The 17,719-nt window shown below is 43.4% G+C and overlaps 1 protein-coding gene across 6 annotated transcripts in view; it reads right to left on the reverse strand.

Annotated features, from left to right (window-relative positions):
• LOC104012734 (proprotein convertase subtilisin/kexin type 5) overlaps positions 1–17,719 on the reverse strand; it is a 206,167-nt gene that overhangs the window by 79,910 nt on the left and 108,538 nt on the right. For 5 of the 6 annotated variants that reach the window (XM_087760253.1, XM_087760254.1, XM_087760257.1 and 2 more), the window contains one exon: positions 4,157–4,369. The exons of the other annotated variant lie outside the window; for it this stretch is intronic. In XM_087760253.1, coding sequence (XP_087616379.1) covers positions 4,157–4,369 — 213 coding nt within the window. The remainder of the gene's footprint in view (positions 1–4,156; positions 4,370–17,719) is intronic. 6 annotated transcript variants of the gene reach the window in all.

Below are 17,719 nucleotides of genomic sequence, written 5' to 3' on the forward strand. Positions count from 1 at the left end.
ACAGATGCACATTACCCTGTGTATCTGGCACTGATATCATTACTACTGCAATGGCGTGTCCAGTTCAGGTGCCCAAAGCCCATAAAATGGGAGAGGGTTAAGATGAAAACATGCCTTATATAGAATGATGCAAGGAGCTTGACTTTGTTTATCAAAGACGATTAATTGAAGATTTGATCAGACTACATGGGCTAAGTGACAGAAGTCAGAAAACTAAAGTGCTCTTCACATGAGCAATAAAATGTGATAAGACCAAATGCCTAGAAATAGAAACTAGAAGAGCTCAGATAGCAAACGAGTGAAAAATTTTAATTGGAATGGGTAAACAATTTACCCTAGATTTTAGTGGATTTTCTGTCACTGGAAATTTTGAAAGCAAGATAAGGTGTGTTTGTAAAAATTATGCTTGAGTTGACCATAACCGTGGGATTTGAAGGATTCAGGGAAGTCCTATAGACTGCATTAAGCAAGAGGTCAAACTGGAGAACCACAATCATCTCTGCTCACCTTACATTGTATTAGCCTTACTTAAACATGAAAAAGAAGTTAGTGAAGGTCTTTTAAAGAATAGTAGAGGAAATCATAGAATCATAGAATGGTTTGGGTTGGAAGGCACCTTTAAAGATCATCTAGTCTGACCCTCCTGCCATGGGCAGGGACATCTTTCGCTAGATCAGGTTGCTCAAAACCTCATCCAACCTGACCTTGAACACTTCCCAATGATGGGGCATCCACAACTTCTCTGGGCAACCTGCTCCAGTGTCTCATGACGCTCATCATAAAAAATTTCTTCCTTATGTCCAATCTAAATCTACCGTTTTTTAGTTAAAAACTGTTAGTCCTTCTCCTGTTATTACAGGCCTTGGTAAAAATCTCTCTCTGTCTTTCTTATAAGCCCCCTTTATATATTGAAAGGCCACAATAAGGGCTCCCCAGAGCCTTCTCAGACAACTGCAACGCTCTGTCATCTGTTGTCATCTGCAAACTTGCTGAGGGTGCACTCAATCCCACTGTCTACGTCAGTGATGAAGATATTAAATAGTATTAGTCCCAGTATGGACCCTTGTGGGACACCACTTGTTACTGGTTTCCACTTGGACATTGAGCCATTGACTGCAGCTCTTTGCACATGGCCCCGAATTTTTAGCCACAAGCTCTCAACCTGTTCATCGCTCTTTTTCAAAGACAGCTGTGTGCAGTCAATCCATTTTTTTACAGAGGGCAACTCTCCCACCTCTCCTTCCTTACCTGTCCCTTCTGAACAGTTTATAGCCATTCATTGCAATGCTCCAGTCATGTGATTCGTACCAGCAAATTTCAGTGATAGTGATTAGATCATAGCTTTCTAGCTGCACAGTGGCTTCCAACTCCTCTTGTTTGTTACCCATACTGCGTGCATTGGTATAGAGGCACTTCAGTTGGGCTATTGACTGTGTCACTTTTTTAGAGTAACACGTCCTAATTCCTTTGAAGATTTTCACAGGTGTTTCCCTGTTGTTTCCTAATACATCAGCAGCCCCTGGCTCTTCTCAGCAGTGTGCCCAGGTGGCCAAGAGGGCCAATGGCATCCTGGCTTGTATCAGGAATAGTGTGGCCAGCAGGACCAGGGAGGTGATAGTGCCCCTGTACTCGGCACTGGTGAGGCCGCACCTCGAGTACTGTGTTCAGTTTTGGGCCCCTCACTGCAAGAAGGACATCGCGGTGCTGGAGCGTGTCCAAAGAAGGGCAATGAAGCTGGTGAAGGGTCTGGAGCACAAGTCTTCTGAGGAGCAGCTGAGGCAGCTGGGGTTGTTTAGTCTGGAGAAGAGGAGGCTGAGGGGAGACCTTATTGCTCTCTACAACTACCTGAAAGGACGTTGTAGCGAGGTGGGGGTCGGTCTCTTCTCCCTAGTAACGAGTGATAGGACAAGAGGAAATGGCCTCAAGCTGCGCCAGGGGAGGTTTAGCTTAGATATTAGGAAAAACTTCTTCACCGAGAGGGTGGTCAAGCATTGGAACAGGCTGCCCAGGGAAGTGGTTGAGTCTCCATCCCTGGAGGTATTTAAAGAACGGATAGATGTGGTGCTCGAGGATATGGTTATAGATGGACTTGGCAGTGTTAGGTTAACAGTTGGACTCGATGATCTTAAGGGTCTTTTCCAACCTTAATGATTCTATGATTCTCTGTTGCTTAAAACTCCATCCCCTCCCCCCACTGAGTCTAGTTTAAAGGTCTCCTTATAAGTCTGGCCAGCTTGTTGGCAAAAACCCTCTTGCCCCACTTGGTCAGGTGAATCTCCCGACAGACCTGGCTTCTCAAAGGTAGATCCATGATCACAGAAGCCAAGAAATTTAATCAGAGAAGTGAGGACTGCTAGGAAATGGAGTAATTTTTTTCTTTGTTATTATTTACCAGGGAGAACAAGAAACACACCAGGAGAGATAAAGACATAAGGTTTCTGTGGAGAGAAGCAAGCAAAGAACAGACACATTACTGGAAAAAAGAGGTACTTCAGAACAAGTTGAAAATAAAAATTAGATCATATGAAAATAAGGAAGGGTCCAAGAAGGGATGGCCAGCATGCCATAATCCTGAAAGACAAAGCAGACTATTAAAAAAAATAGCTGCAAGTATTTTTAACTTCTCTCTGATGGAAAAGGAGGTATCAACTATGTGTCCTGGTTTCAGTTGGGATAGAGTTAATTTTCTTCCTAGTAGCTGGTATAGTGCTGTGTTTTGGATTTAGGATGAGAATAATGTTGATGATAACACACTGATGTTTTGGTTCTTGCTGAGCAGTGCTTACACTAGTCAAGGACTTTTCATCTTCCCATGCTCTGCCAGGTGCACAAGAAGCTGGGAGGGGGCATAGCCAGGACAGCTGACCCAGACTGGCCAAAGGGCTATTCCATACCATATGACGTCATGCTCAGCATATTAAGCTGGGGGAAGAAGAAGGAAGGGGGGGACGTTTGGAGTGATGGCGTTTGTCTTCCCAAGTAACCGTTACATGTGATGGAGCCCTGCTTCCCTGGGGATGGCTCAACACCTGCCTGCTGATGGGAAGTAGCGAATGAATTCCTTGTTTTGCTTTGCTTGCGCATGTGGCTTTTGCTTTACCTATTAAACTTTCTTTATCTCAGCCCACGAGTTTTCTCACTTTTACTCTTCCGATTCTCTCCCCCATCCCACCAGTGGGGGGAGTGAGCGAGCGGCTGTGTGCTGGCTGGGTTTAAACCACAACAACCTAAAACTAATATCAAACCCGTGCTTAAGAAGATAACATTGGGGGGGGGGGGGGGGGGGGGGGAACAAACCTAAATTTTCTGATCAGGAAGAAATGAAGATCTTCAGGTTATACACCAGAATAAATAAGCTTGGAAGAAGACCATGATCAACAAACCTGATTAATCCTAATACAAGAGTGTAAAAGGCTAAAAGGAATTATATATTGACTATTGAAAAGCATATTAAATCCACTCAGTTTGCAAAAGCAGATATACCATAGCATACAAATACTAATGGTATCAATAGATTATCAAACAGAATTAATAACAATTCCTGACTTTTCAGCCAACATGAGAACATAATGGAAAACGGATGCAGATTGTTTAGGAATGAGATGAGAAGCAATGCAGGAAAGATGAGGTTAACCTTGCTTACAAAATATCAGCTACCAGGAACAGGCAGCAATATGAATAATACTGGATCCAAATAAACCTGAGAATATAGAGAGGTAGGCAGGAAAACTGCTTCTAAAATCATGTATGTGAAGTATGAAAACTAATGAGACGAATTAAAAAAAGGAAAGGAGGATATGCTCTGAAGCCTACTGTTTTGCTGGTAGTAGCAATAGGATCTTTGAAAGCATCGCTTAGAGCTGGCAGCAATTTGGTGAGTGGAAAAACCTAATATGAATTAGGCATATCTGTATTGCATCAGACAGCAACATGCAGAGATACCCATGTTGGCTTCAAATTACTAGCTTTGGGACTGTGATGGTATGGTGATACCAACTTAGTAACACATCTGGACAAACTAAACTTGTCCAAATATGAATTTTTTTCTAAAGCAGTCCATTCATTAGTGTAAATAAGCAATCTCTCTTTCCCTCCCCCAAAAGTTACTATACAAAATACAAACCCAACTACGTAGAAATAATAAAAAAACCCATACTATTTTCCTGTCGTATGATTCCCCGCTGCTGTATGTTGTAGCTAGTGTGGATGCACATTCTTCCAGATACCATGGCTTCTTCCCACTTTCAGCTGTGCTGCTTATGGAAATAGTGTAGATGCTATTGGTGTAGCCATCACAGGAGCAATGGTCTCGACTCCTTCCACCATTTCCAGATGCCCAAACAAAGACTGAACCTAAACCTCTTCGTCCCTGTTTGAAAATGATATGAAAGATTTAATTAATAGTTGTTCTTATTCCCCTAACCTAAGTAAATAAATAGCTCTTCCCCCCCTAAAAGACATTTGATGAGACAAAGACAATAAAACAAAAAGACCTCTCTGAGAAGGATCTGAAATAAAAATGGATCTAGTAAAGTTCAGTCTGACACCAAAAAAAAAATCAGAAAATGAGTGGGATGAACACAGCTTTAGAAACTACTTTTATGCAGCTTCTCTTCGTTGCTCAGCATCTATACTGTCCAGCCTTACCAAGAAAGAGGTGCTGAAGACTCAGAGCAGGCATTAAAACATAATACTGGATTGAAAGAGGAAAAGAAGTAGCATACTTGCAACTAAAACCCTTTGTAATGCATGGTACCTTTTGTTTATTAGGGATCTCTCAGTTGTTTCTTCTTGGATTGCCTGGTGGTACTAGGTATTGTTTGGGCAGCATTATATACCGTGAACCACAGTGTCATGGTTTCACAGATATTATAAATCACAGAATATCTGAGGTGGGATGGGACGTCTGGAGGTCATGTAGTCCAACCCATCTAGTTAGTTATAAATGCTAAATGCACAACACAATATATAAGCAAAAATGGACAAAAAGAAAAAGTTCCTTATGATCACTAAGCACTAAAGTGTCAATTCAGCAAGATATTTTAAATAGATGAATAGTTGGGCAAGTTACTTAAGCATATTCATAATTTCAAATGAGGACTTACAATATGTAACCTCGCCTTGATATTTTCTTAATATACCAAAGTTAAGTAGTGTCCAACTGAATCAAAACATATTTTTGGTGGTGCTAGTACTCTTAAATAGGCATCAATATGAAAACTGAAGCTGATCAGCAACCTATATTACTGATATATCGGAATTGGGAATTGCTGATATTTGGGAATTGCAATTGGGGTTTTCTTACAAATATTTACACATTTCATGCAAATGAATTAAATTCAGATAGATGCAACTGCATAGTCTGCATTAATTATCAACACTCACTATCTGGAAGCACTCTACCATTCAGATGGAAAGATTGGCCAAAGGACTAACCTTGTCTTTGATTATGCCAAATTACATCACCTTTTCTTCTATGACATTCTCTCATAGCAATGGAACATCCCCCTAAGTAACAATTAAGCTAACAGTCTCATTTACACCTCATTTGTTTGCAACTTATCATGTAATACCTACCTGGTCTCTGTAAGGGATAGACCCACTCCTGTAAGTGTTAAGTTAATGTCATAAGGCATAAAACATAACTTTCTGTGCATTAATTAATTGCTTGGACATTGTTTGGTTCTAAACAGAGTGCGTTTGTGTACCACAAATGACATAAAGACAGATGTTGGGACATCTAGCTGGTCAACCTTAAACAATTAGCAATTCAAAGATAAATTTAATCCAGATGCACAGAGGGGTTTTATTAGTGCATGTTGTGCTGAGCATACCAGAACCTACATCGATATAAGACCAAAAAACCTCACAGTTCACAATCCAAACTTGAATTCTCAAACACTGATGAATTTCATTTTGTGAGTTTCATAAAAGTATAGTACCCGGAGAGACTCTTCTCTCCAGTAAAATAAGTTAAATATCAAATTCTCCTGGCTAGTGTTTACATAAGGTTATGTCTCTCAAATACAACTTCTTATTAAAAAAAAAACATTTCAAGCAGAGAAAAAAATCCCAGTGTGCCAAGTTAAATGTATTATGAAATCCACATTCTCCAGACAAGATCAGGTTAAACATCCAGGAAGTGTAACTACGTCAACTTCTTTTTCTTCCTTTGGTTGTTCTTAGCTGCTATGCTGATAAAATGATACAAACCAATAATTTTCTTTTGTTGTTTTAAAAGACAGGCTTTATGAAGTGTTTTATTCATATCTTGCAGCTATCCTTCCCCACATTATGAACTCTTGCCAAATCAAAATCCCCTTTTGGTTTGGGGTTCTTGTTCTGAAGAAAATGTAGTCCTGCTGAATACATGCCCCTGGATGTTAGAAATTCTGCAATGCGGTATTTAAAAAAAATAAACACCAACATACATAGTAATAATAATGACAGGTCTTTAAAAATAACTAGCAGTCAATTTGCACCCAAATTGACCTTTACATACTAAAGTATTTTGTAAACAATTGATAAAATATATTTCTTCAAAATTAATTTCTTCTGCAAATATATAAAGTATCATCATCTCTGTTGTTTCAATAAAAAATAAGTACCAGGTGCACCGACTAAAGGAAAAAGTATTCTCTAATACATACAAAGAAAGAATTCCAGTTCCTCTAACACATTGCAATGCAGCACATTTACGAACTCAGCATTTCACAGAAAACAACAGCACTTCAGTCTAGAAAATGTGCTAAAGATCTTGTTCCTAAATGCTATTTGACAAAGAAAAAGCCAGCTTTACAAAAAAATTAAATAAGACCCCAAGGGTTCCATTTTGAAAGGAAAAAAATGTTTCACCTACATCTAAAACTTGTTATCAACCTAGTCAGACTCCAATTTGGTGGCACATTTCTCGGGAAAAGCTCAAAATACAGATGAAGACCTTAAATGAAAAGCGTTTGGACTCAGGTTATTGGCAGAAAAGCCCCAGTGCTGAAACTGGACCTATAAAAGCACAAGAGTCCTGGGACATTCCCACTTTTTTCCGCTAGTACCTCCTTTTCCTTGGTCAGCAAGTTGCAAGGGGGATAAGTGATATGAAAGGCTGATACAAAAATTCACGGATGCTTCTCCTCACAGTCCAGATCCCCCAAGGGAGAAACGGAGTATTCAGAGAGTCCCTGAAATGAAACTCAATAGCAACGAAGTTACTATTAAGCAGGTATCCTTTAATGCAGCCCTGGGCAGCACTGGGGATTCTCCATCATAAGTGCTCCACCGATTTGGTGGACTTTCAGAGATTATATACTATAAAATCCTACATATTCACAGGATTTCCGATAAATCATTTACATAAACATGAGATTTCCTGGAACTCATTAACATATGCAAATGTCCGACCCGCATGCGCAGTCATCTCCCGTGGTGGTCTTCAGGTGGTCTTTGGGGTCTTCAGATGAAGGCTCGTAGTCTTCTTCACTGTGCTCGCTGATTGACCTCTACTTCTGCGCAAACTCAGTCCTAGGATCACGTAAACGGTGTCCTTCAAGGCTGCTGTTGTCATCCTATTGTGACTTCCTATCTTCCATGCATTTGTTCTCCCAAGGCCCAGTTGTCTGGGATGGGATTATCCCTGAGCCCCCTTATCTTACAACCATTCTAACTACTCCCTAAATCACAAAGGCCTTTCTTTTGTTTAGTTAAGTGACTAAGATATTTAAATATACTCCTTGCCCCTAGGCTTTTCAGGAGGCATTTTGATGCAGTGGCTTTGTCTATCTTCGCTTTAACCCTTTCAAGGCCTTTTTTTTTTTTTTCCAGTGCAAGAGCATGGAAGGATTAGTCTGCAAAAACCAGAGCCAGGATGAAAATTTTGGTAATAACATCTGCAGAATTTCCTAACGCTATTAAAAGAACATCCTCCATACCAAGTGCATGCATTTGTGTTTGTGTGTGCATGTCTGCACACCACTTTGAGTGAATGCCTTACTGCTACTGGCAGGTACCATTATAAGTGTTGTGGTTTAACCCTAGCTAGCAACTAAGCACCACGCAGCCGCTCGCTCACTCATGGGTTGAGATAAGAACAGTTTAATAACTAAAGTAAAATAAAAATAGAACAGTAGTAATAGTAATAATAATAATAGCAATAATAATAATAACAAGTAATAATAGTACAATAGTAATACAAAGCAAGTGATACACTCTACAATTGCTCACCACCCGCCGACCAATGCCCAGCAAGTCCCCCAAGGAGCGACCTTTACCCCCCCCACCCCGGCCAACTCCCCCCTGCTCATATACTGAGCATGACGTCATGTGGTATGGAATAGCCCATTGGCCAGTCTGGGTCAGCTGTCCTGGCTGTGCCCCCTCTCAGGTTCTTGTGCACCCGGCAGAGCACGGGAAGCTGAAAAGTCCTTGACCAGTGTGAGCACCACTTAGCACCTATTTAGCAACAGCTTAGCACTACTTAGCAAGAACCAAAGCATCAGTGTATCATCGACATTGTTCACATCCTAAACCCAAAACACAGCCCTATACCGGCTACCAAGAAAAAAATTAACTCTGTCCCAGCTGAAACCAGGACAGTATCTGCCCCTTATTCCATAACATTTACGTCATGCTCAGGTCCCACATTATCCAACACATCCTCATTAACCACCACCCCCTTCCTTTCTTTTGATACAATACACGAGTATCATTCCCTTAGTCTATATGCTATCTCTCTAGAACATTTGTTGAGTTCATTTAGTCCATGACTTTGGGATTCATCTGTCATAACGATCTTTCTGGGCAGGAGAGGTAGTGTGTGGTGTTGGACTGTTGCATGCTGAAGCCAGTTCTAGTTCTATCAGTTCTATCTAGTTCTATCAGTTGCTTGGTTTCCTCAGCACATTAGCAACTAACATTATACAATTCAGTTCCTTGGCTATTTTCACCCAAAATCAAGTCTCCTTGAGGTACACATCGGACTTCCCCATCCTCCCGCATCACCCACCAAGTGCACCCAGGTCCTTGAGCAAAAGCAATCCCACGAATGCGTTTACCTCTGCCTGAAGTGGGAGTAACCCAGACTGTCTTCCCCAGCATATTTTTTATGTGCACTACAGGGACTTTATCCCCTTCCACAGTATGTAAAAGTTTTGATTGGGCAGGGCCAGCTCGATTGGCAGATCCCCTAGTGTTGACTAACCAGGTGCCCTTTGCTAAATGTGTATCCCAATGTTTGAATGTTCCACTGCCCATTGCTCCCAGAGTAGACTTTAACAGTCCACTGTATGATTCTATTTTTCCCGGAGGCTGGTGCATGATAGGGGATGTGATATACCCACTCAATGCCATGCTCTTTGGCCCAGGTGTCTATGAGGCTGTTTCGGAAATGAGTCCCATTGTCTGACTCAATTCTTTCTGGGGTGCCATGTCGCCATAGGACTTGCTTTTCAAGGCCCAGGATAGTGTTCCGGGCGGTGGCATGGGGCAGAGGATATGTTTCCAGCCATCCGGTGGTTGCTTCCACCATTGTAAGCACATGGCGCTTGTCTTGGTGGGTTTGTGGGAGTGTGATATAATCAATCTGCCAGGCCTCCCCATATTTATATTTCAGCCATCGTCCTCCATACCAGAGAGGTTTGAACCGCTTGGCTCGCTTGATTGCAGCGCGTGTTTCACATTCATGGATAACCTGTGCAATAGTATCCATTGTCAAGTCCACCCCTCAATCGCGAGCCCATCTAGATGTTGCATCTCTTCCTTGATGGCCTGAGGTGTCATGGGCCCACTGAGCTAGAAATAAGTCACCCTTATGTTGCCAGTCCAGGTCCACTTGAGCCACTTCAGTCTTAGCAGCCTGATCCACCTGCTGGTTGTTTTGATGTTCTTCAGTGGCCTGACTCTTGGGTACGTGAGCATCTACGTGACGTACTTTTACAACCAGGTTCTCTATCCGGGCAGCAATATCTTGCCACAATGCGGCAGCCCAGATGGGTTTGCCTCTGCACTGCCAGTTGCTCTGCTTCCATTGCTGTAACCACCCCCACAGAGCATTTGCCACCCTCCATGAGTCAGTATAGAGACAGAGCATTGGCCACTTTTCTCATTTGGCAATATCTAGAGCCAGCTGGATGGCTTTCACCTCTGCAAACTGACTTGATTCACCTTCTCCTTCAGCAGTTTCTGCAACTTGTCGTACAGGACTCCATGCAGCAGCTTTCCACCTCCGATGCTTCCCCACAAGATGACAGGACCCATCAGTCAACAGGGCATATTGCTTCTCATTTTCTGATAGTTTATTATATGGTGGGGCCTCCTCACCACACGTTACCTCCTCTTTGCCTTCTAGCCAATCCATGATCACTTCCAAGATTCCTGGGCGACTGGGGTTTCCTATTCGAGCCTGTTGTGTGATGAGTGCGACCCACTTACTCCATGTAGCATCAGTTGCATGATGTGTACAGGGGACCCTCCCTTTGAACATCCAGCCCAGCACTGGCAGTTGGGGTGCCAGGAGGAGCTGTGCTTCAGTACCAACCACTTCCGAAGCAGCTCGAATCCCTTCATAGGCTGCCAATATCTCTTTTTCAGTTGGAATATAGCAGGCCTCAGATCCTCTGTATCCCTGACTCCAAAACCCTAGGGGTCGACCTCGAGTCTCCTCTAGTGCTTTCTGCCAGAGGCTCCAGGTAGGGCCATTCTCCCCGGCTGCAGTGTAGAGCACATTTTTTACATCTCGTCCTGCCCAGACTGGCCCAAGGGCTACTACATGAACTATCTTCTGTTTAATTTGTTCAAAGGCTTGTCGATGCTCAGGGCCCCATTTGAAATCGTTCTTCTTCCTGGTCACTTGATAGAGAGGGCTTACAATCAGACTGTAATTTGGAATATGCATTCTCCAGAAACCCACAACACCCAAGAAAGCTGGCGTTTCCTTTTTGCTGGTTGGTGGAGACATGGCTGTGATTTTGTTGATTACATCCATTGGGATCTGATGATGCCCATCTTGCCATTTTATTCCTAAAAACTGGATCTCCTGTGCAGGTCCCTTGACCTTACTTTGTTTTATGGCAAAGCCAGACTCCGGAAGGATTTGGACTATTTTTCTTCCCTTTCTCAAAAACTTCTGCTGCTGTGTTGCCCCACACAATGATGTCATCAATGTATTGCAGGTGTTCCGGAGCCCCACCCTATTCCAATGCAGTCTGGATCAGTCCATGGCAAATGGTAGGGCTGTGTTTCCACCCCTGGGGCAGTCGATTCCAGGTGTACTGGACACCCCTCCAAGTGAAAGCAAACTGTGGCCTGCACCCTGCTGCCAAAGGGATTGAGAAAAACGCATTAGCGATGTCAATGGTGGCATACCACTTGGCTGCCTTTGACTCCAATTCATATTGAAGTTCTAGCATGTCCCACATGTCATCACTCAGTGGCGGCGTGACTTCGTTCAGGCCCCGATAGTCTACTGTTAGTCTCCACTCTCCATTAGACTTTTGCACTGGCCATAGGGGACTGTGAAAAGGTGAGCGAGTCTTGCTGATCACTCCTTGGCTCTCCAGTCGACGAATCAACGTATGGATGGGAATCAGGGAGTCTCGGTTGGTGCGATATTGCCGCCGGTGCACTGTTGTGGTAGCAATTGGCACCTGTTGTTCTTTGACCCTCAGCAACCCCACAAGAGAAGGGTCCTTTGAGAGACTGGGCAGGGCAGACAGCTGTTTAATTTCCTCTGTCTCCAAGGCAGCTTTACCAAAAGCCCACCGGTACCCTTTTGGGTCCTTGAAATGCCCTCTCCTGAGGTAGTCTATGCCAAGGATGCACAGAGCCTCTGGGCCAGTCACAATGGGGTGCTTCTGCCACTCCTTCCCGGTTAGGCTCACTTTGGCCTCCAATACAGTCAGCTCTTGGGATCCCCCTGTCACTCCAGAAATACAGATGGGTTCTGCCCCTTTATAGCTTGATGGCATTAAGGTACCCTGTGCACTGGTGTCCACTAAAGCCTTATACTCCTGTGGGGCTGATGTGCCAGGCCATTGAATCCACACAGTCCAGTACACCCGGTTGTCCCTTTCCTCCACCTGGCTGGAGGCAGGGCCCCTCTAGTCCTGGTCATAGCATTCGTTACTCACTTCTTGTAAATGCGAGTCAAAAATCCCTTTATTAGGATCGGAAACAAAATCAGCCCTTCTACCCTATCTGGGGAACTTCTTGCTGGAAACTGGAGCAGCAATTTTCCTGGAAGAACCACCTTTTGTGATTGTTTTTCCTTGCAACTCATGTACCCATGCCTCTAGGGTCGAGGTAGATTTTCCATCCCACTTCCTCATGTCCTCTCCATGGTCACGCAGATAAAACCACAGGGTGGCCCGTGGTGTGTATCCACTATATCTTCTCTCTTGAACAGAGGGACGCTTACTCCTGATGGCTGAGATACTGGTCCGTACAGGTGAGGAGTAGGACATGTCCTCTTCGAGTTGCTGGACCTTCTCACCATCTGCCGACCGATGCCCAGCACATCGCCCAAGCAGCGATGGTTGCCCCCCCCCCCCCCCCAGCCAACTCCCCCCGCTCATATACTGAGCATGATGTCATGTGGCATGAAATAGCCCCTTGGCCAGTCTGGGTCAGCTGTCCTGGCTGTGCTCCCTCCCAGCTTCTTGTGCACCCGACAGAGCATGGGAAGCTGAAAAGTCCTTGACCAGTGTAAGCCCTACTTAGCAACAACTAAAACATCAGTGTGTTATCAACATTATTCTCATCCTAAATCCAAAACACAGCACTATACCAGCTACTAGGAAGAAAATTAACTCTATCCTGGCTGAAACCAGGACAATAAGGTAGAGGTCTTCACACATCAGTCTAAGGAAAATCAGCAGCCCATATAATTGTAAGTTGATTCTAACACACTTCTACTTCTGCCCAAAGTGGCCCATGCAGAGTTGAATAGATTTAAATATTTCCATGTATTTGGAAATGTTTCTAGCTCTCACTGTGAGAGCTTTTTCATTTCTGCTAAGGAAATAAAGGTTCTTTTCAAAACTTATATAAAACTGTGATAGTTTTGAAAATCATAGTAATAAGAAAAAGAAAATGGTTAAGGTTAATACTTCTCTAATTATCATTCTTTAAAATGTAATATTTACTGAAAGGCTTTACATTTATGTCTCAGTCATCACCTTACTTAGAGGCTTAGTTTGTAGGCCAAAAATAATTTTAAGATGAATCTGTTTTCCATGTTTTTGGATAAAGGTATCCTTTCCATTTTTCTTTATACTGTCATAAAATGCTGAATTTTAAAAGATGAAGCAAACAGGAGAAGAAAAGGCAAATTGTCTCTGTGCCAAAAATCAGATCATTGTCCAAGGTAAAGACTGGATAAATACCCTGCCAAACACTGATTTCCCCAAGCAGTCACAGTAATTGCACAAATAATAATAGGTGGACAAAAATGCATATTATGCTTTGTACAGACCTTGACCTTACTTTTTTAGAAATATTGAACTGAACAATAACATCTAGTACCTGTGAATTAAAGCAACATTGGTACAGAAAAGTTTGACAAGACCTTCTTTCAGATCTGTACAAAGGTTCAGGATTGATATTCTTCATTTATTCTGCATATGCAGGCACAACTGGATATTAACTTTTAAAAAAACAAGACAGAAGAGAGTACAGTCAAGATTTTTTAAATGGATCTGAAAAGGAAAGTATGCCTGTTTTTTATTTTGGAAAATTAGAGGTGATGCTGAACAATAATTCATTAAAGTATAATTAAACTGAATGATTTTTTTTATTAAATTAATGAAGTAAAAATTAAATGGATGCAAGACCCACGGTTTCTTATTCAGTGTGATGTGAGACTGGGATCCTTGAAAAAAATGCCTAGTTTAACTTTAGCTATTATTATTCCAATTAACAGCTCATGCAGAATGTTTTAGAACTATTATTATTTTTAAATCTCCTGAGCTAATATGATTACTCCTTCCAAATCCAGCACAAAATAGCAAAGATAAATGACTATACATTTTTGTCCGTAGGGTTCCACAGAGACAGAACATGCCATAAACTGAAATACACAAATCTATTTCAAGAAAGGATACTGAATAATAACTGAACCTATGAAATGAAAATGTATACCAGAAATTAAATATGCTTTAAAATTCTACCCAGGATCAGGGTAAATGAAGACAAAAGGAATTTTTAAACCTGTCTCAAGTACAGTGATTTTCTGTCATCTTTAGGGTATTTTGTTTAATTCTATTACATTTACATACTTGGAGACTTTTACTAGTAAACAATTTCTATGCAAATAGCAAAGCTATTATGTGCCAGAGTTTTTTGGGGGGGTGGGGGTGGGCTACAGGGGTGGCTTCTGTGAGAAGATGCCAGAAGCTTCCCTCATGTCCAATAGAGCCAGTGCCAGCTGGCTCCAAGACGGACCCACTGCTGCCCGAAGCTGAGTCAATTAGTGACACTGATGGCACCTCTGTGATGACATATTTAAGAAAGGGTAAAAAACGATGCAGAACAGCAGCTGGGAGAGAGGAGTGAGAATATGTGAGAGGAACAATTCTGCAGACACCAAGGCCAGTGAAGAAGGAGGGAGAGGGGGTGGTCCAGGCACCGGAGCAGAGATTCCCCTGCAGCCTGTGATGAAGACCATGGTGACACGCAGGTTGTCCCCTTGCAGCCGATGGAGGTCCACGGTGGAGCAGATATCCACTGTGCAGCCTACGGAGGACCCCACACCACAGCAGATGGATGTGCCCAAAAGAGGCTCTGACCCCGTGGAGAGCCGGCACTGGAGCAGGCTACTGGCAGGACCTGTGGCCCCATGGAGAGGAGCCCACGCTGGAGCTCCTGGCAGGACTTCTGACCCCGCAGGGGACACATGCTGGAGCAGTCTGTTCCTGAAGGACTGCACTCTGTGGAAAGGACCCATGCTGGAGCAGTTCTTGAAGAACTGCAGCCTGTGGGAAGGACCCACGTTGGAGAAGTTTGTGGAGGACTGTCTCCTGTGGGTGGGACCCCACACTGGAGCAGGGGAAGAACGTGAGGAGGAAGGAGCGGCAGAGACAACGCGTAGTGAACTGACCACAACGCCCATTTCCCGTCCCCCTGCGACACTCAGGGGAGGATGTAGAGAAAATCAGGAGTGAATTTGAGCCCAGGAAGATGGGAGGGGTGGGGGGAAGGTGTTTTTAGATTTGTTTTTATTTCTCATTATCCTACTCTGATTTGATTGGCAATCAATTAAATTAATTTCCCCAAGTCAAGTCTGCTTTGCCCATGACGGTAATTGCTGAGTGATCTCCCTGTCCTTATCTCGACCCATGAGCCTTTCATCATATTTTCTCTCCCCTGTCCAGCTGAGGAGGGGGAGTGATAGAGCAGCTTGGTGGGCATCTGACAGCCATCCAAGGTCAACCCACCACGCCTTTTTATATACTCATGCTCTCTGAAACATGGCTCTGTGATGCAGAGTTGAAACCAGTTCATTTCTGTTCATATAAATAAGCCTATTATCCTGGGGATCCATCTCAACATAATTTGGGTAGCAATATATTTCAGATAGTATGACTTTTTCTTTTACTGCTGTTTGACAAAGACCTAACAGTCAAGTTTCTGGAGAATTGTAACCCCATTGATGTTTTACATAGCAGGGTTTTGAGCAGGAGTTATTTCACCTCTGACAATGTGTCATCAACTATATGCTTTCTCTTATTTGTTTTGCAGTAGATAGTCCAAACCAGTGGCAGGGCAGGTCATCCTTAATATAATGTAGGAAGGTGGACAGGCAATGAAATCTACATGGGAATTTTTGGCTTTCTGACTGCATCAGTACAGGAGCCTTCATTTTATTGCCACAACACTATTCTGTTTAGCAAGCTGGACACAAGCCAAAATGTTTGATGGACATTAAAGATGAGATGTTGTGTGGCTGAACCTCTTGTGAGAACTCAGCTTGGTGCCTTCCCTCCCATCATCATTGCCCCTTGTCATCTCTCTCATTTCACCAACTTTGTCTGCAGAGTGTGTTTTCAAGGTGTTTGCTAGGAGCAGAAGACTCTCTTACAATCACTAAACAAGCTTGCAACCTGAATGCAAGGAGAGGAGAGGAGAGGAGAGGAGAGGAGAGGAGAGGAGAGGAGAGGAGAGGAGAGGAGAGGAGAGGAGAGGAGAGGAGAGGAGAGGAGAGGAGAGGAAGAAGAAAAGGATTTCACATGATTGTTTTTTATTATATGCTTCTACTCCAAAAGTAGAAGCGGTTGTTTGTAAATTGAAAGTATCAAGGCAAAAGGTTTGTTGCCTATGTTGTGCCACAGATCAATTGCTCTTAAATTTATTTTAAAATGTTATTGGCCTCTCCTTGTCATCATATATCTGTATCATTCTGAGCAGGATGTATTACTGTATTGGGTTTATGTGTCAAGGTTTTGGTAGTGGGGAGGGCAGGCTGCAGGGGTGGATTCTGTCAGAAGAGATCAGGAGCTGCCCCCATGTCAGACAGAGCCAGTTTCAGCCAGCTCCAAAACAGACCCGCTGTTGCCCAAAGCTGAGCCAATCAGTGACATTAGTAGGACTCTGTGATAACATTTAAGAAAGGGTAAAAAAATGCTGCACAACAGCTGTGAGAGAGGAGTGAGAAAATATGGAAGAAACAGCCCTGCAAGACACCAAGATCAGTGCAGAAGGAGGGAGAGGAGGTGCTCCAGGCACTGGAACAGAGATTCCCCTGAGGCCTGTGGTGAAGACCATGGTGACGCAGGTTGTCCCCCTGCAGCCCATGGAGGTCCACGGTAGAGCAGATATCCACCCTGCAGCCCATGGAGGACCCCATGCCGGAGCAGGTGGATGTGCCCTGAAAGAAGCTGCAGCCCATGGAGAGCCCACGCAGGAGCAGGCTCCTGGAATGAACTGTGGCCCTTGGAGAGGAACCCGTGCAGGAGCAGCCCAGCCTGTAGGAAGGACCCACGTTGGAGAAGTTCGTGGAGGACTGTCTCCTGTGGGAGGGACCACACACTGAAGCAGGGGAAGAGCGTGAGGAGGAAGGAGTGGCAGAGATGAAGTGTTATGAACTGACCACAACCCCTGTTCCCCATCCCCCTGTGCCACCCAGGGGGAGGAGGTAGAAGAGCCAGGAGTGAAGCTGAGCCTGGGAAGAAGGCAGGAGTAGGGGAAAGGTGTTTTTAGTTTTGTTCTTATTTCTCGCTTTCCTACTCTGTTACAATTAATTGGCAATAAATTAAATTAGTCTTCCCCAAATCAAGTCTGTTTTGCCCATGTCAGTAATTTCTGAGCAATCATCCCATCTCTCACTCCTATATGGAAACTGCTGTAACAAGCCAGAATAGCATTACTGCTGTTGGACTAGTTGTCAAAAGGGACCTCTGGTTTTGGGTGCCTAACTTGAAACAGGTGATATATTTGAAAATAAAAAAAACCCACACCATTCTTGATGTGGGGTAGTCTTGAGATGGAATGCCAATACTGAAAAACAACTTTGGCAAAATGGGTCTCTCTGCATACACTTGAAGTATATGCATTTCAGAGAGTGCATTTTTTGAAACATAAATCAGGTTACTTTGCATGGGCAAATCACTTATTCCCTTTCCTCATAGAATTGTAAGGATTTGAACAACAGCAGAATCTATGCATTTCTATACATCATGTGGGGAAAAAAATAGATTTCTTAAAGCCAAATTGCTGGAAGTTTGGCCTCAACAGT

This window comes from Nipponia nippon, unplaced genomic scaffold (assembly GCF_047370975.1).
Source record: "Nipponia nippon isolate SJK-2023a ecotype South Korea unplaced genomic scaffold, ASM4737097v1 scaffold_22, whole genome shotgun sequence".
NCBI classification, from domain to species: Eukaryota; Metazoa; Chordata; class Aves; order Pelecaniformes; family Threskiornithidae; genus Nipponia; species Nipponia nippon.